The 20,234-nt window shown below is 34.7% G+C and overlaps 1 protein-coding gene across 6 annotated transcripts in view; it reads right to left on the bottom strand.

Annotated features, from left to right (window-relative positions):
* Window positions 1-10,194: 10,194 nt before the first annotated feature.
* The window catches only part of LOC100368857 (neurexin-1), a 75,568-nt gene continuing 65,528 nt past the window's right edge, over window positions 10,195-20,234 (bottom strand). For 4 of the 6 annotated variants that reach the window (XM_085493341.1, XM_085493348.1, XM_085493354.1 and 1 more), the window contains 7 exons: window positions 19,849-19,968; window positions 18,878-19,056; window positions 18,497-18,668; window positions 17,696-17,991; window positions 16,625-16,756; window positions 12,927-13,038; window positions 10,195-12,527 (listed from right to left, as the gene is read on the bottom strand). In XM_085493341.1, coding sequence (XP_085349467.1) covers window positions 11,650-12,527; window positions 12,927-13,038; window positions 16,625-16,756; window positions 17,696-17,991; window positions 18,497-18,668; window positions 18,878-19,056; window positions 19,849-19,968 — 1,889 coding nt within the window. In that variant the 3' untranslated portion in view covers window positions 10,195-11,649. Of the gene's footprint in view, window positions 12,528-12,926; window positions 13,039-16,624; window positions 16,757-17,213; window positions 17,274-17,695; window positions 17,992-18,496; window positions 18,669-18,877; window positions 19,057-19,848; window positions 19,969-20,234 lie in introns of all 6 variants that reach the window. The other 2 variants (XM_085493362.1, XM_085493366.1) reach the window with 2 other exon arrangements.

Raw genomic sequence — 20,234 nt, 5'->3', positions numbered from 1 at the left:
TTGTTATGATATACTTGAATCCACCACAGTTCTGTAGGAGTAAAACGCCTCCTCCCCTGGTGATGTGCTTTTCTATGGAGGGGGGTTCCCGAGGGAAACGTACAATTCCGGTTAGTTCAATGCAATCAGCATTACACTGACTAACTCTCCATTCAATGATGTTTTCCATTAATCCCAGTCGTTCAGGTCATTGCCGCCAAGTTACGCTATGGTATACACCCCCGAAGTATTATCAGGGGGAAATTCTGTACTCTCGGGGTTCTCCACACTGTCAGGGGGTAATCTCGTCTCGTCTCTATATCTCGTCCCCTTGAGGTACGGGATCGGGGAAGTCACTTATACTTTACAGTCAGATAAGGCACACACAACGAAATACGTTTCAGCTCTCATCTTAGTCGGTCTTTTGGAGCACTCTATAAGACACAGCGCCCTGGGGAAAAGTCCCCAAGACTCTCACAAGGCTGAACCAAGGCTCGCCCAAGACTGGACTGCCTCAAGGCTCGCCCTGGACTGGACTCGACTCTCCAGGACTGCTCTCTCTCTCTACTGCGTCTGTCGTGGAGTACTCTTTAAGACCAACTCAAACTCTCTTTATTCATTTTCAAAACTCTAACCAATTACAAAACAGTAAAAAGACTCTAGGGCGTAACCTTCAATCATAAAGCCAATCACACTAAGTACTGAATATGTCATATCTTTTGATTAATCGTTCACTACATTAATAACTATGGATATAAACTGTCAGAATGAGTAGTCTAAAAAGCGGCGGTTATCTGGTATTTAGTTCCAAATCACTGAGCCAAGTTCCGTCCAAAACTTCAAATAGGCCTACACGATGACAGACATAACACAGCAATTCGCTAATAATCAACTAATTAAGTCGGTCAACAGATACGCAAAAACAAATTCATGACAGTATTTGCACTCGACATCTTTATTAGGTTCTAATTGTAAGGGCGACTCTCGGGGTGTTGGGATTTTGTTTGAAAAATATTTTTTTTAAAAACAATCCATGCTTTTAAAGGGGATAGCAATGATAACAATATGTTACTTGATTTGACAGTTCAAAACCTGCGTTTTACGCTGGGTACTATTTATGGCCCAAATACAGATAAACCAGCTTTGTTTGATGACATTTGTGACATTTTAGAGGATTTTGGAAATATCAGTGTTATTTTGTGTGAAGACTGGAATATTTTTCCCAAATTTAATTTAGATTCAAAAAATATAAAGTACAAAATAATCCTAGGGCGAAATTAGTAGTCGAAAGATTAAAATATATTTATAGTTGGAGTGACATTTGGAGAAATAAAAATTCCAACACAGCTCGTTCTACCTGGCACTAACCAAATTCACTACAACAGAGTCGCCTTGATTACTTCCTCGTATCTTCTGATATTACTACATTTGTGGCTAAAGCAGGTATCTCATATGGGTCTAGGTCAGACCACAGTTTAATAACGCTGTCATGTAATTTTACCTTGCAAGGTCGGGGTCGAGGATTTTGGAAGTTGAATTATCATTGTTAAATGATAAGAATATGTTTAAAAAAGTAAAAGATTAATGAAATAACCAAACAGTATGTTAATACAGAAAATAGTGATCTTGATGAATTCATTTGGCCTTTTACCATTGACCCACAGCTCTTTTTTAATGTATTAAAATGAATATTAGGGGTATGACAATTGCTTATAGTTCTCAAAAGAAAAAAGAAAGATAAATAGAAATTTAATTTTGAGTCTCAAATTAGCGATTTAGAGAAAAATATTGCTGTGAACAGTTTTTTTGTTTAGTTCCATATTTAGAGAAGAAAAAACAAGAATTAGAATTTTTTCATAAAGAGACATCAAGGGGGGTAATGCTTTGCTCAAAAGCCCGGAAAATTGAATTAGGAGAAAAATGCACTAAAATATTTTCTGAATTTAGAAAAGAGAAATTATATTGAAAAAACAATCACCGCCCTCAAAGTTGATGACACAATTGTTACAGACCCCAAAGACATTCTAGCTGAGGAAAAACGATTTTATGAAAAGCTTTACAAAAGTTCTGCTACTGAGCAGATTAATAATTACGAGGAGTTTGATGATCACTTACCGCAATTGTCAGCTGAGCAGCAGGCATCTGCCGAGGGCGCTATAACACTATCTGAATGCGTCTATGAATCAATCTATAGTATCTCAACAAATGTCGATTTCTCGACGAGAAGGAGGTATCACTTTGATTCCCAAAATAGATAACGACAAGTCTTTTTTTTTAAAAAATGGCGTCCAATCACTCTTTTAAATATTGACTATAAAATTGCCACTAGTTGTATAGCAGAGCGTACTAATTAAGAAATTATTGACAATTTCGATCAGTGATACTCAGACAGGTTATATAAATGGCAGATTCATGGGAGACAATACTCGTTTTGTTTATGATATGTTGCATTATACAAAAGAAAATCAAATTCCAGGGCTTTTATTGTTACTGGACTTTGAAAAGGCGTTTGACAGTATAGAATGGGAATATATTGATGCTACTTTACACAAATATAACTTTGGGATAAATTTAAGAAACTGGATCAAATGTTTTTATACTGATATAAGAAGTTGTGTTATAAACAATGGTTATACTTGTAAAATGTTCAATGTTTCTAGGGGGTAAGGTAGGGAGACTCTTTGTCTCCTTACCTCTTCATTTTAGGTATTGAACTGCTTGCTGTGGCTTTGAAGGAAAATACTAATGTCAGGGGTGTAAAAATTCAACACAAGGAATTGTTATTGGGGCAGTGTGCCGATGATTTATTTTTGACACTTGTCTATAAAGTCAGTCTTTTCCATCCTGGACAATTTCAGTCACATTTCCAGTCTTACCGTTAATGTTCAAAAATCAAAAGCTATTGGTTCGGATCAAAAAAACAAAAAACAAAGAACAAATTTGTCCAAATCTACATATAACTTGGCTGGAACATACTTTTGATTTATTAGGTTTGAATTTTGATTTAGATTTGCAGATAATGGTGGCAAAGAATTATAAGACCAGACTCAAAAAGGTAACTTCGCTATTGTAAATGTGGAAACAGAGATCATTATTACTAATTGGTAAGGTAACAGTAGTTAAAAGTCTGGTGGTACCACAATTAGTTCATCTTTTTACATCATTGCCAAATCCGTCCAATGAATATTTCAATCAACCTAACAATGTAATTTTTTATTTCGATTGGAATGGAAAAGCAAAGATCGACAGAGAGACGCTTAATCTTTCGCGGGAACAAGGGGGATTGAATGTAATGAACACGGCAAGGTTTGCAAGCTCGTTAAAAACGGCTTGGGTTCAAAGGTCATTGTTAAAGTGCTCACATCCGTTGAAAGCACTTTTTCCGCTATTTTTTAAGCAATCTGATACGCCCAGGTTTTGGGAAGCAGATTCCAGGTTTATAAGAAATCTAAGACATTGCATATCTAACGATTTTTGGACAAATATTTTAGAAACGTGGGAACTTTGTATCTCGAGAAAAGGTAAATGCGGTATAGTTGGTACAACTCTCAAATATGTATTAATAACTCCTATGTTATCAGAAATGCGGCACAGAAACAATAATGAAATAAATGGTAAATAGTTTCACGAGGTGCATCTTTGTAGATGTGAATTCCGCTAGGTCATTCTTATTATCCTATAAGCTCAGCTAGTGAATTTATTCCTTTACTCATATGACTCGGAATTGCTTCAGGAACACAGAGGGGGCGAAATCATTAAATTTCACATACACTGATGATGTACTTTCAACAATCCTTCCATCAATGATTATTATCTTTCTATGATATTTCCCCATCTTTCTAGTAAAATCTTTTTTTCCTTTTTACATGATGTATACATTTCCAATCTTGTTTGATATGCTTGTACTTGATAACTTCATAGACTCCTGTCTTCTAAGCTACTAAGTCAATGGTTTCTAAGAGAACTTCCCATCCCATTGTTCTATCATGATTTATATTTCAGTCAGTTTGACAGTGGTTGCCATGACATATACTGATAAATGTTAATGACAAGACCAGATGGCGAGCTGGTCGAAATCAACCAAAAACATCTTATGACTGCAGTTTTTAAGATACAAGACAGTAGCTGTAATTCTAAACCAATGTTGTTTGTGATTTTAAATAAGGTAGTATCTTTGTGGAATGTTACTGCGAGATTATTACCCCATCAATATTAGTTAGCGTTGACAATGTATAGAAATGTTTTCTCCAGACAGCTTGACGAGTAATTAATTGATTATGATGTGTAAAACTTTCATGTGATTGGTTGTTTGTTGGAAGGCAAGGCAAGGCCTTGGAGTCTCTTATACTGATTGTAATTGGTTAATGAGTGACAAGAAATAAAGATGGATTTAATGCTGTCTCGGGTGAATACCAGGGACTTGGCAGAGAATCGTTTTGGGAACATGAAAGAAGCTTGTGTGTGTCTTTTGTCAGCCTAGCGTGGAAACGACCAAACCCCGGTTACCTAAGTGAAAGGTTTTTAACCATCAAAAATACCTATCACAGTTCGGGCGTTTCTGTGGCAGATATCATGAATTAATCATGAGCAGTGTTCTCCACAAATAAAATTTAAAGAGTGGCGCTAATTTGCATATAATTAGTATAATTAATTTACATATAATTAGCATACTAATCAAACATTTCAAAGGAAATTCTTAGCACTTTTATATTTACATCAATTAAATACTGTGATTCAGTGATCAGTGATTCAAATTCAGTGATTCAAAACACCCGCATAAGTTTCCAGAAAATACATTGAATACAAATTATTTAAAACCTCCACATCGAGGTAAAATACAGGCTACAGGCTTATTTGTCGCAGGTGATAGTGTTTTGCGAATGTATAATAATGCACATGGTGCAATACACTGTCAGCTGCCCATATACCACATAATTGCTAAAAGCGACACTGGTATTGTTTTTAGAAACCATGCTTATTGATAGCATTATGAAGATACGCTTGAAACGTTTCAATACAAGCAAGGTCCATATATCATCCTTTTGTACACTATTTAGAGGGGTGGCAAGGGGGTAGCTGGTATAGTTTTACGGGAAATAAAAAGGGCTTTTTACAATTTACAAGAAAAAAAAGACGTTTTTACAGTTTACAGTGAAAATCGAATGTTTACAGTTTACAGAGAAAATAAAGGTTATTTTACATTTTACGGAAGATTAAGAAAGAAAACCTAGAAAATTCTTGTACGTACCGAGAAAAATGACACATTTTTACAGTGTACGAAAAAAATATTTGATTGATTACGTTGTACGTCTAGCCTATGATTACAGAATTACGGAATTTATTTTTTCAATTTACGTTGTACGAACAAAAAATATTGCAATTACGCTGAACGAAAATACCCCCCCCCCTATTTATTGTGAATGCTCAAAGACTGGTCATTTCCTCTCGTACAATTGGTACAAACCCCATGAAAACATATCTGGATAAACTGTGGCGCTCTAATTTAATTGATGGACTATATACTTGCAGTTGCAGTTGTAACTTTTATTTTATTTCGACCAACAGAAGAAAATGTGCGATTTTCTCAATATTCACTTAATATTGTCTCCTACGAATTACCATGCTACAATTTAGAATCCTTGTTTTTTATAAAACTTGACACCTTAGGATATTGTGTAGACACGATTAGCGGGGGGGGGGGTGTCAACGTCAATGCATATTAAGTGGTTAATTTGCTATCTGTCTGTGTAAGCAAAATCACTTTAGAGCATTTTTTTATCGAATGTATGTAAGTACCTTGGGGTAATCTGATTAAAATTTGATGTAGGAAGAGGTTTCAGTTTTTTTTTTGCTCTGTGATCATCAGTTTATAGTTGTCAGTGTACACGTCTGACACACGTCTGACATCTGACCAAGTACCAATCGAGTTCTGCAACTTTACTCTGATGGGATTTGTACTGCAAGGAATTCAAATTCGTGTTGAATAACACAACACAACAATCAAATGTGTGACAAACGTTTTTTGGATTCCATGACCTACACCAAAGAAATACAAAAATCATACAAGATCTGTGAGGTTTAAATAACGGACCATGAATGGGAGTAAAATACAATATAACCCACTCAGATGGTCCCAGCACATCTACAGAATTATTGTTGTAAATTGGACACCGACCATCAATAGAATAATCTGAATCCATCTCAAAGAAAGGTGTATTACTGCAGATCTTTTTGTGCAGCATTTTTTGTTTATTTGCAACCATAAACCCCAATGACCATGGAAGGTCTTTTTTGTGAGTGATGATAGAGGATTTAATTATTGATGTAAACAAAGATACCACAGATGTGGAGTTGAACCACCTTGTTTATCATTGTAGCGCAAATGTTGAAATGAAAAAAAAACTGTCTGGGTGCATTGAATTGATTAGGTAAGCAACGAGACGATTGTTTGATTTGAAACAATGTTCTATCAACTGGGGAGGACCATCTTGGTTGAGCCGAGCTAGATATATCCCCACAGATATGCTAGGTAATAAGGCTGGGGATGTGTAGAATATGAGTTTCCCTTTTCATTAAACAATTATGGAAATATCTCTGCTGTCTTTGTAGAGTGTCTTCCTCAAAAGAAAATTCTGTATGATGAATTTATTAACTATTTGTGATTATTGTTCCCACAATGTTCTTGCCATATTATAACCATAATTTACTTGGCTGTTGCCACGACAATTACAAATGTTATCACCTTGTTCCAAACCCTTGCATTTTACACAAGTACATCTCGTATTAATCATTATTATTTAATATACCAGACTTGTGGATTTGCATTCTCGGTGTGCCTACCTGAAATCTTGGATGTAATTTCATGTTTTATAGTTATGGCAGGTGTAGGTGGGGAACAATATCTCTACGATAAGCCTCTAACTACAAAGCACATATACCATCTACGTCAAGTGAACACTGAGCCTGAGTACCCCTAGATGCCAGTATTTGCCTCCAGTAATGCCAAAATGCGTGCACTGAACACAGGGTCAGCTCCCCCTGTTATAGTGGAAGCTGCATTTAGAGTAGTATAAAAATAGGAGAAAGAGAGTCCGGTTCATCAGGTCTTTAGTTCTTTACCAAAAGAGGTAATTAGTCCATGAGGTGACCGAGTCAATTTTAAATATAGTTTATAACTCGCTGCATCTCCTGCCTGAAGGCAAGGTAACCAAGCATATTGTGGCTCATAGGATGCTTGACTCTAATAACACTAATATTAACAAGGACCAACATGGTGTAACCAGCATTGGCAATACCACAGCACATGTGCGAGACAACCCTTTAAGCAGTGTGATGTTCCTAACTAAACTGAAAGACAATACAGTTTTGGTTGCAAACCTGATGTTTCCCACAGTATTTACCACATGGGCAAGAATTCCAACCAACATACAAGCATGTGTCTGGTGTTGTAAACACAAAAAAAATGGTATTTCTGAGAGTGGCTCTTGCATCCCAGATGGTGATACTGCATGGAAATAGGGCTTAGTGATTGCCGGACCCTTTTAATAAAATTGTTCTGATGTGAGCACTAGGATAGTCTGTGCTCATTTAGGTAGATCAGCTCTGGCAAGCTGTAGTCATTCAAGAAGTTGTGTCCACCATCGACTCGGTTCGAGCAGGGTAATCAGAGTCACTTTTGTATTGTTTGATAAAGCAAACTTCCTGAGTGTCGTTAATATCAGTGGAAACAAGACATGAATGTCACAGTCCCCGTCAATTAATTATAAAATACTCATGTTAAAATAATACATGGAGCATCTGCAAACAGTTGAATTAATATGTACTCCATGTGGGTACAACTCATCAAAGTGGTTTCCCTTAATCTAGTATACATGCTCAAGAAACTGCATTCACAAATCTGAGTAAACTTTGGTGTACCTTTGATAACAACTTGACTTCTTCGTTAATTCAGGTCTTTGTCCGGGCCTTTGTATATTTGCTTCAGTTTCACCACTATAATTCCCATCAAATAGTAGCCCTGACACCCCTCTGCAGTTTCCACTAAGATTTGTAATCGTATAACCCATTTATCCACCAGCCCTGACAACTGAAGGGCTTAGTCTTTTCCACGAAATGAAACCTTAACCCACATTTTTTCATTGGCCTAATAATATTTGAGAAAATTGCACACTGAAACACAAAATGAAAAGCGCCGTCAGTATTCACCAATACTAAAATGGCTGTCACGTCATGTCAGCACAAATGAATAGAGCTGCAAAAAGGTGGAAACTAAATATTCTCGATGAATTTATTTGTGACATGGTGATGTTTGAAGTCATTCACAATTTAAGGTTAGGGTCTAACCTAATTATTTATTCTGAGCATGCTCAGTTGTTCGCTCAGTGTTGGGAAGAGGTTATTTGTGGTGAAAATCAGGAAAAAGACTTGGGACTCAGATTTTGAAAAAAAATCAGTGCATATTCACCAGATTATTGTTCAACAACCTGCAAAGTTTCACTGATGTCATTGCAGAATTTCTGAGAAAAGATGCAAGAGAAACTAGACGGATGGAAAATACAAATAAGGAACTATTGTTTCAGAGACTAATAATCAGAGTATAAACAATGCCATTTCAATGGTGATGAAATAGGCAATGCATTTACTTTCCGACACCGAGTCACACAACCTTGGTGACGGGTGCACTCATCTTTCAGATTTCAGGAATTGGGATCCAAAATTATAAATGATTACACTCACAACAGCAGGAAAAATGCAGGATATCATTAGATATCATTGTCCGTTTGTACATAACAGGAATACGAACGCAATAAAGATATTAGATTACATTGACATGACCCCTTCGCTGGAACTTCCAAACTTTTGTTTTCTCCAGGCAAAACAGGTTTCAGCAAACATAAATAGGTAAGAAACCTCTTACAACCTCGTATGAATATAGATGGTGACATTTCCTCAGTAAACGTGGTGAGAAAACATTGAATGATATTCAATAACATGAAGCATTGTGTTGTTGAGGGGGCATTCTTAATCCGCACCATATATGGATGACCTGATGCACAAATTAATATCATTGATGAGATAATTGCTAGTTGTTGTATCATACATAATTTTTTGTGTGATACTTTGCTCGCCAGTGGAGTTCTCAGTGGAGTTTTGAGTTGCATGTATTCTTATATCAGTCTTGGATATCATGTCGGTATACTTGCATAGCATCAGCAAAGCTCCATCGTGTCACATGTAACAGTGCCATAAACTCCTTGCAAAATCATGGCAAATTTCAGATATCATCCGAAAGAGTTAATTACCATTTATTTATTTAATCGATCAAAATGCATCTTTTTATTCACACAACTAGTATTGAAAAAAAAGTGTTTACAGGGTACATCGGTAAATGGATTTAAATGCGTGGACAAACATTTGAAGGTCATCTTTTTGAGTTTTCTATGCACATTTTTCGAGTTTTCTTGGCAGTTTGTCAGTTTAATACGAACACCTGCATTTCAACTACGATTAGCATCATATCACTGCGAGTTGTATTAATTGTTTACTGTGCATTTCTCATCAAAGTATGTTTAAATGTTAAACATTAATTCTTTGGTTTGAGAGCATAAATAGAACATTAATTCACAGATTGGTTTACCACTTTTCACTATATTTTATGTACGCAGTTTCAGCGAACACATGGTGCACCACCAAGTGAAATGCATTATGGGTAATGGTGATTCCATTGGATGAGGACAAACATATTAAGGCATGTGCATTGACAAAGAAAGTAGTTATATACATGAGGGAGGTAATTTTGTAAAATCATAAGTTCCAAAGGCTCTCTTAGAGATCTCTTCAACTAAATAGACTAAAATAGTTCAAATTTGTTGGCAAATCAGTGCACACAAACAAAGTATGAACATGTGCAGAGTAGAGCTGAACACAATTCAGCTATGTGTATAATCCAATGTGCATATGACTGACAAAAGATGAATTTCACTGGAGGTACCCACAAACTCCATCCCTTGGTCCACAGAGGGCACTGTAGTGCGTCACATGATTCACTAAAAATTCATTAGCCCAAGGGTTTTGATATTGGCTTATTCAGCTCACTTTTGGAAGAAAAGTAGGGTAGTAGAAATCAAAAGAATGTCAACTAACATTCCTAAAAAAAAATATTAAACATGATGGACACAGATGAAAGTGCCACAAAAGAAAAAGGGCTAAAGAATGTATAATCAGTATTTTTATTTCTTTTTTTTATTTTAAAGACAAAAATAATAACAATAATAATGACTTTTAGGATTTACGATTTTTCATTACATTGAGATATAATACCTGTACTCTGTAACCATGGTGATATTATTGTAAACTATTTTTGATGCTAAAGTGAAATACAATTATTTGTTTGGTTACCAGTTTTTATTTAGTATTAAAAACAAAAATATATACTGAGTTGGATTAAGAGTCGCTTGACCAATGACATTTGTGAAGAGAGTGGCTGTAATTGTATTTCAGTGATTCGATAAGTTCAGGCAAGTTGTGTATACGAATCATCAGTCAAATGAGGTACGAGATAGAGTTAAAAAAAAATGCATTGCCTATATATTTCATTGCCAATACGAATTTGAAAAAATTATGGCCATATATGTTGGGGCAAACAATGACTGATGCATGGATTTAGTGGCAAACAATGACTGATGCATGGATTTAGTGGCAGTGGGCTATGGTATATCAAAAATAACTGCTGAAAAATTGAAATGAGTGGTAAGCGACTGCATAATTAAACAAACTCAATCAGAAACAGAATTAAACTTTTTTCCATACATAAGCTAAATACTGAATAGGTGTAAGAATTCTGATGTTTTATGTCACAAAACATCAGCTCGTTTGTTTTTTTCTCAAAAAAAGGCATATAAAAAGTGCTTCAATCTTAGTATTGGAGCAAGTCGCTACAATACAAGTCAGGTCCACCAAGTTAACTTTGGGTAATAAAAACAAAATGCATAATAAAAAGCCAATGGTGGGAATATTATTAAGAAATATTACATAATATGTTACAATAATTATAAAAACGTACAATTTCCCTTCTTTATTTTGTTTGTTTCACCCTCCCATTCCCACAGTATTAATTAAATAACAAATGCGTTACTTACTTACTTTATAAAAACAAACAAAAAAACTCGTCAATCACATTTGGATTAAGATACACTAAGAGCAAATGCAACAGAATTATCGTAGTATGAACAATACAAATCTAAGACAAAATAACAGACATCATGTATGGTATGATATGATATGGTTGACTCCTGTCTGTTATTACATGTATTAGGACATTACGTTTCAAGGCCACCTTGAGACAACAAGCTTTTTGTTTTTGTATGGGCAAAAATACAACATGAAATAAAATATTAGTGTCCATTCATTTTTAAACTAAATTTTCATGCCAAGAAAAAAAAGAGCAACAGATATCTTGGCACATAATTTTAAAATAAAAATACTGGAATCTTGGTCAACAACATTCTCTTTTTCACTGTCTTCCTTAAATGCATAAGAAAAAATAATTATATACAGTTATATGAGCAGTTTGTATGATAGTGAACATATCTGGTCTCTTCAGCCCGGTTGTTGTTACATGTAAATATACTGTTCTAAACTATTGTTGCATGGTGTAAAAATCTGAGATGCTCACACATACCACTCGCGGGAATCTTGTTTTTTCATCAGTGGTTTATTGATTCCATCTTTGCCATTATAAAGTGCACCATTAGCATTTGGCATCACAACTGTATTGTTGGGTGCACCATAGCTGTAGTTGCGGCTTTCATCAATCCGGTATGAACCTTCGTTTCGGTTACGATATTTGTAAATAGCATAGAGAAGAATGAGCACTGCTATGCAAACGGCAGCAACAATACCAATAACCATGGCAGTCTGCCCAGCGTTTTTACTGGACTCTGCTATAGGACCAGCAATTCCTTCTTCAGCAGCGGTAGTTTGTGTAGGTTTAGAACTTGGTGGTTTTTCAGTCTGTTTGTTGGTTTCAATTGGTTGCATTTTTTTAGTTACATTGGTCATTGGTTTTAATGTTGTTAATTCAATTTTTATGTCCGTCATCATCGCCGTAGTTGTAATGCCTTTTTCTGGAACCATTGTTGTAGAGCTAGGTGGCATCACTGCTTGTGTTGTCTTGCTTTTCATTGGCTGTGTGAGTGGTGATTCTGTCATTTTTGTGATTTCTACCATCATAGATTTGGTTGTTGGCTCCATGGGTATGGGTATCTCTCCTGATCCAGATTCATCTGTTTCACAATCTTCATCATCAGTTCCTTCACACTTCACACCGGATCCTTCCGGTATCATAGGTTCCAGTGTTGTTGCTTGATCTATAACCATTGGTGTTGTCATTTTCGGTGGAGCCCGTGTAGTTGGCTGAGCAGTGCTTTTCACTGTGGTCATCCTAGCTTTGGTAGTCATCATTGCTGGTACAGTGGTTTTTGGTTCAGTAACTCCTGCCATTGTAGTTGTTCTACCTACGCTGGGGCCAACAGGCTTAGGAATCTCACCTGGGGGAAATAAGAAAAATGTGTTTATGCCAAACCCAAAAAATTTTGATTTGGAAGATAATGATATGAAAATTGTGCTCAAATTGATTGAACTCGGGGTGTTACAGGAAATGAAAATACAAGATCTGTGTGATGTATATAGTACAGATAAAAAGGTATTTCCAAAGTATGATTTTCACTCCTGGTTTAATTAATTTGCTTGCAAGTATTATTCTTTATCCAATTATTATTAAGCATTTTAGATGCAGAATAACTTTCAGTTGAAAAATCTACTGAGCAATTATTGGGGGCGTTGGAAATATATTCCGCTGTGTCAAAACCAGTGATTCACAAATATGATGTCATCATCAATACAATACATGTTTATTGTGTGCCATTTCTGCAAATCTTGGTTCTTACCTGACCCAGACATATCACAGTCATCTTCATCATCGCTATTACATCCTGAGCCAATTTCTATATAGATGTCATCTGTGGTGGTCTCAACACCAGGCTCCCCAGGACCAACAGGCTGTATGAAAAAGATATAATCATATTATGTCTATTTGATGCAAAGATTTAAGAGCAGATTTGACAAAATATTGTTTCACAGAAAAACATATAATGAAACTGATCTGGTGAATTGCTGATAAATACATAAATTATTATAAACAACAACTCTGTAATATTTTGTATGTTGAAAAAAAAAAGAAACAAGTCATGTTAATCATATCATGTTAAAGGGAATGATGTTGTTGGATAACTTTTATTGAACATGTTTAGATTACAAAACTAAGGTGATAAAACAGCACATTTCCCATAATATCCTTGTGATTTAAGGCCGGTTCAAATGCAATGCGAGTAATGATTTGTCAATTATTTTGTAGTTACTGTGATATTTTGTACTTTCAATTTGAAGGATTTATGAACAGTAATGTGAAAATTGTGTTCACACTTCATTGAATAACTCATGCCATTTATAATGCGATTGCAGTGTTTTTTAACTTTCCCCAAAATAAAATGCTGTTCTCAAATTACATAGTAGTTGAATTTATGTACATGCAGAATGGAATATCATAATTAGTCTAGATTTTAAGCAGCACTATTTGTTATTCTGGGTTCAGTCAAACAGGAAATCATGAACAGGAAATAGACCCATACTATAAATCTATTAATTACGCACTGGTTTTTAATTTCGCTATTTTTGTTTATAAGTAAAATATGCTGAATTAAAAAAAATGTGAACATGTAAAATGACAATAAAAATGCTCAAAAAATCAAAATAGTGAAATTAAACGCCAGTGAAATTAAATAGTGTTACAGTATTTTACACATGGAGATCAGAGACATCACAAACACTTGTCTTACAGCACAACACATTACTTTACTGACAATTGACAACTCTAAGGTTGATGCAAAACATATACAGACACTGACAAACAACAAGTTTACAACATTCAGGTTTTGACACATGACAACTACTTAACCAATATGTATTAAATTTTTTGTGACCACAGCTTACAAAATCAAATGTAATGTTTCAATCAAATCTCTCTTGCAGTTGAATAGATTTCACAATTTGTAGAAATTTCACAATTTGTAGACATAAATAAACAACTTTAGAAAGTTCCAAAGAAAGATTTGATTCAGCTATGATAATTTGAATTGAGTGAGATATTTTTATTAATTTGAGCATTAAAGATATAATTGATTAAATCTTGTAACCACTTCCAAGCATATGATGGAAATGAAAGTAAGGAGAGAGAAGGCACAGCAAGACAGTACAAAGAGTAGGAAGAGAAAACGAGATGTCCATATTCAGTATTTCGAGGGGCAAAAATCAAAGGCATTACCACAAATCGATAATTTTAATACAGCAAAATGAAAATGATTAATTGGTAGCTGTCAATTCTGAAAATTGCATCAAAGAAACACAGAACTTGTTGTTTACACTATAAATTATTTGTTTCTTGTAGTTTCAACCACTAAGATGAACACATGGCAATGAACTACAATAAGAGACAATTAAATTGGCTTCAGGGCTAATGATGCACATTGCAAAATGTGACCTCTCAACAACTTCAATATAACCCTTGTTCTGCAATGAAAATTAGCTTTGTTTGCTTTGCAGCATGAATTAGATTTTCAAAGCTTTTATTATTTTAATGCAAAACTTTACTCTGTTTTTTCCATGATATAAAAGAAAAAAATGTTCCAAATTTGTTATTTGATAAACTAAATTGAGTAATTTAAAAACAAATGGGCTCCTATTTATGTAATCAGTAAAGCTTGGAACATCATTAATTTGGAGATATTACCAACAAAAATTAGGTACCAACAAAAACTACATTTTTTTTTCAACTTTTACAGAAATTGGAATTGAACAACTGATGTGGAAAGGTGGTAGAAAACAGAAATTTACTGTAATTGCAGGGTCTCCTGAGTTACCACTAGCAAGAAGAGTGGTACAGTATTGGACTCTGAAAAAGGCTATGCACGTTAGAAATCAGCATGGTTTACGCTCACATAGCAATTTCTCACACAAAAAAACCCCACATACTATGGTTTTATCCAATATGGATGATAATGGTCACATCATGTTTATGTCAGGCCATTTGTATAATATTTGAAATTTTTAAGAGGGAAAGTAAGAGGAAGCAGCAGGGTGTGGGTGTATATAATCTAAAGCTGATACTTCTAGGCGATCTGAGCATACCCAGCTATAACACTACGTGAGATAACAGCTAACCTCAGATTCAAGAGTGGTCGTAGCTGACTGGGTGGTGGTGATAGTGAAGGTTGTTACGGCAATGGTAGAGTAAGTGGTATTTGTAAGGGTAACATCAGGCTGCATTCAGTGAAAAATATTTTGTGATTAGAACATGTTAAAAAGTAGGATGCAAGGAATATATCAAATAATGGAGAAGGGTATAAGCTTGCAAAAGTACTTTTTTCACTATACTTTTGGTTTCAAAGCTCATGCAGGCACAAAAATAAGCGTTTGCATACTATAATAATAGAAAACTAGCAATTCAAATATTAAAATTGAAAGAAGATGCATGTGGTGCATAAACAAAATTTTAGTATTTGAATGTTTGTCGACTCTAAAAACATTGCCCTCAGTACTAGACAACTCTTATTAATTGCCATTTCCCAACTGAAAACGATGAGCAGAACACAAACATGCAACATTAATATTAAAAAGGCAGAATAGAGAGATAAAAGCAAAACTGCATTTTCTGCATGCTGCGCTCATTACGATAGCTTTCTCTACATAGGCCATGCTATTGCTAATGCCAGATCTCTATATTCTGACTTCAAGCAGTATTTATTATACCGCAAACACAATTAATTAAATGATAATAATGGAGAGTAAGCCAGACCAAAGAATTTCACCCAATTCCAGAACAGCTAATAGTGATTCACATTATGTTGCTATTGTAAAATAATTCATTCATGGCAGAGAGTATGTGAAAGTACAGTACACATCTCAATATTTTTAATTTTTACATGTAGGTTTCAAATTTCATGGCTTGGCTCAACCATATTTATTAGTATGTTAGTAATGAAAGATGTTTTAATTAGCAGCAAGAGATTCTATAATTGGTATGGTATATGAATATGATTTGCTATCAAGCGTTTCCATTGAGATGTCATAATGACAGGTGCAAACAAAAAACTGACATGACTTGAGTCACTTCGAAACGCACTCTAGTAATATATTGCAAGATTTATAGATCTATCTGCAGATGAGTTAGTTCTAATGATGGATACTTTAGTTAGATGTAATTGTGTATTCTTCCAAAAATTATGTTCATGATGCCAGGCAATTTACAATTATTAAAATTCATACATAACAATAATAGTAAATAATTTTTGTAGAGTAATCAATGTTTGAACATTTGATATGATTTGTTTATTTTTTAAATTTCATTAAATACGTTCAATAAATTTTCGTTAGCAAGAATTTGCTTACGATAATTTGTTAATGTTTTGCAATTACGCATTCTAAATTTATAGAAATATGTTGATGATAAATTGAATTGTTCTGGTAGAACACACACTGTAGAGGATGAAATGAATTTACTTGGATGAATATTTGTCGAAATAATCACTACCTCAGTTGTCATAGGTTTATTTGCATATTTTGAAGTAGAGATGGGGGCAATTGTAGTACTCTGTTTAACAGTAGTTGTACTTGAAGCAGTGGTTGGCATAGACGTTGGTACTGTACTTGCAACTTTAGTAGGCTGTATTTATAAGCACAGAGGGAAAAAGAAGCAAAAAACAAAAAAAAAAGCATCAAGTTAAAGGCACATAGTATCAAGATCTTTTGAGAAAAAGTAGCACAGAGAGAATATTCACTAATATGAAGGTTTTTAAAGAAACAAAGTAGGTTTATATATATTCAAAACAAAATATGCATGTGATGTAATCAAACAGCACATAATTAAATATCACATAGATTGTGATGTCATCAATCAGCAGATATTGTGATGACATCAATAAGCACAGATTGTGATGACATCAATAAGCACAGATTGTGATGACATCAATCAACACAGATAGAGATGTGATTAGATTACAAACATTTATAACGCAATCAAAAATAGTAATTATTTAGAAACAATATAATTACATACAAATTACTTTAATTAGTATAATTATTCATATAAGCTTGACGGATAACATTTATTTATTTCTAACCTGCTGTGTTAGTAGATTAGGTGGTGTAGTTACATAAGGTGCAGAAGACGTAAAGACAGGCTGGAAGAGATGAGTCAAGGAGAGAAAAAGATTTTTGTGGAGAAGTTAAGGTATTATAATACAGCATAGAACATAAGGAGTTACATAAATCACACGTCATAACAATTTTTTTCATCCATGAATCTTAGCTCTATAAATCAATGATCAGCCATCCTGAATAAATATAGACTAACAGCTCAGCTGCTGATCATCCAGACCCTGCCTTTATGCAAACAAAAATTTGTTACCTATTACATTTCCCCTGTTAATCATTGCAGTAATAATACAAAATTAGCAGCTTTCTATTCATAGTAAACACGTTGCTACAGTCATTTGCATACATATAGATTCCTTTGCAACTGAACACACGTTTCGAATTGTCTCTCTCGCACACCCTCCCTCCCTCCAATACACAGATCTCTTATTATGTGGAACAGCCTTACCTTTGCTGGTGTCAGCGCTTTCATTTGAGTGGTCATGACTGGAGAGGAAGCTTTGGGGGAGCTAGGAGTGGTTTTAACACCTGGCTGGGAAGATTGCCTCAATGCGACATCTCCTTCCACTGTGACAGAAGAGTCTCTTGCGACACCCTTATCTAGCACTTTGATATCATTGTAGAATACTCCTTGCATCAATCCAACGTATTTGCGATCAAGATCACGTCTCTCTCTATTCTTTACTTGTCCTCTGGCACCAAGTTTTACAAAAGTTTGATCATTAAAAACCTTGCTTTGATCACCTGACAAAACAAATAATTAGCATTTTTAGATTAGTTATACAAATTTAGGGTTTTCAGAGATTAAGAGTTCAATGATACCAGGCAGTAGATTATTCATTACTGGTACATAGCCACACACTGACAGTGATAAAGGTGTTTTACCCAACACCAAGAAGTTCCATTAGATATGCATCTCAGTTGAGAACATTGAATGTAGCATTTTAAGTGCATCAATATTGTGATTTGTAATTGGTGAATTTATACGAGTAAATACAATAATTTTAAATTAATTTTGTCTGTAACTTGACTGCTATTTTTGTTATGATTATTAAACTTTGCTATAATTTTCCTGTAATGCCACTGTTGAATCTTGAAATTCAAAGCTTTCAATCTTTGCAATTGCATCTTGTGATCCTTTAATTGAAAAAACCTTATTCAATTTGGCAGTTTTTTGGCAGGCCAAATATCATCATGAACAAATCATAATTTCACACACAAAAACTACTTTGACTAAATATCAACTAACCTGCGGGAAACATTTCTCGAACTGGTTCATCATCCAATTGGAGGGTGGCATTCTGTCCTATGCGATGGAATCTCATTACGTGATATTTACCATCGTTGACTTTCTTAAGCACCCTTCCTATTGGATGATCGTCTGTTCCTACATTGTAAACCACGAATAAGTTTCCCTCCTCCTGCAGCAAACAAATTTTGACATTAAATCAAAACTCCATGTAGAAAACATTTATTTCAATAAAGCGGGATGAAACATGAATGCAGATATATGCAATTACTGAAAGTCAGCAGAAAGGGAAACTAACTTCACAACAGCCTTCTTTTTTTCTGAGTTGGAAGCGACCTTGCTTAGTTCACAAAAAGAAATGAAGTCGCGCACGATACTTACAATTTCTACTTCAATATAATCATCAGATGATGAGCTGTCAATTCTAGCTAGAACGGCGTCTGATGATTTGGTACGGAAACCGATTGCCAATCTATCAGAGTATGTCGTTGGTCGACTACGTTCTGGATAAGTAAAAGTGATAAGTCCACCATTGTTGCTAAAATCAGCTTTAGTCCCTCCTACAGGTAAAACATGACATGTAGCAGATTTATAACAAGCCAATATACAATATACCAATTGTATTACTGATTGCGTAAGTAGGGTAAGCAACAGGATATTTCAACAGCTGTACATTACAACGAACTGAAAAATAACAAAAGACATTTGAAGAGGTTGGCTATTCAAATTCAGGGTGTTAACTGTCTGTTTGCTAAAGTGATAAGACATATACAGAACTATGTTTTTAAGAAAATGTTGATGCATGCACATGCATCCATTATAAATTTGGCATACAGTTAGGGCTAAATTGCAAAAAAAGGCTGCGTTTTTGATCTTGTAACTGTGAAATATGCAGGTTATCTGGATCTCTTAACAGAAGTGTGTTGACTTTATGCTCATTAGAAACATTATGATGGCCTTTGTTCTAGCTCCATTATATATAGTACCGGTAGTAAAATTTTATTTTAAAATTTATTCTAGCTCGAATTAATTTTTGGGCGTTTTGTATCTAATTTATTTTCACTGACTTTTGACGAGTTGAATGTAAAATATAGGGAAAAAGGTATATTCACAGGATTTTATTTTCACTGAATCATTTCTTCACCGAAATGAGCAAAATTTAATTCCAAGCAAAAATTTTGTATTTTACAGTAGTCAGAATGGCTGTTTAAAAACAAGTTCATAACCATGAGCCAGTGCTGTTGTACAGAGATTGCCTAGTACTGAGTAATACAGTAATATCTGAAAACAAGCTCATATTCATAAACCAAAGCATGCAGAGATTTCGACAAATTGACATTCACTAGACTTACTAATTTCACACATGGATCCGGTGAAGGTTGTCATGTCACAGTCACATGTGTAGGAGTCCCACAGCTGATTACAGATACCTTGGTTCAGACAGGAATCAGCACTGCAGGTCTGACTTGGTCCTACAGAGATCAGAAAAAATATATCAATGACTGGAAGTAGGTTATGCACATGAGAGTTTATGCCAACTATTGCAACACATGAGAGTTTATGCCAACTATTACAACACATGAGAGTTTATGCCAACTATTACAACACATGAGCGTTTATGCCAACTATTGCAACACATTAGAGTTTATGCCAACTATTACAACACATGAGAGTTTATGCCAACTATTACAACACATGAGAGTTTATGCCAACTATTGCAACACATGAGAGTTTATGC

This window comes from Saccoglossus kowalevskii, chromosome 2 (assembly GCF_978046115.1).
Source record: "Saccoglossus kowalevskii chromosome 2, keSacKowa6.1, whole genome shotgun sequence".
Taxonomy (NCBI): Eukaryota; Metazoa; Hemichordata; class Enteropneusta; family Harrimaniidae; genus Saccoglossus; species Saccoglossus kowalevskii.
Note: the sequence above shows the minus strand (reverse complement) of the source record. Positions and strands in the feature narration are given on the sequence as shown.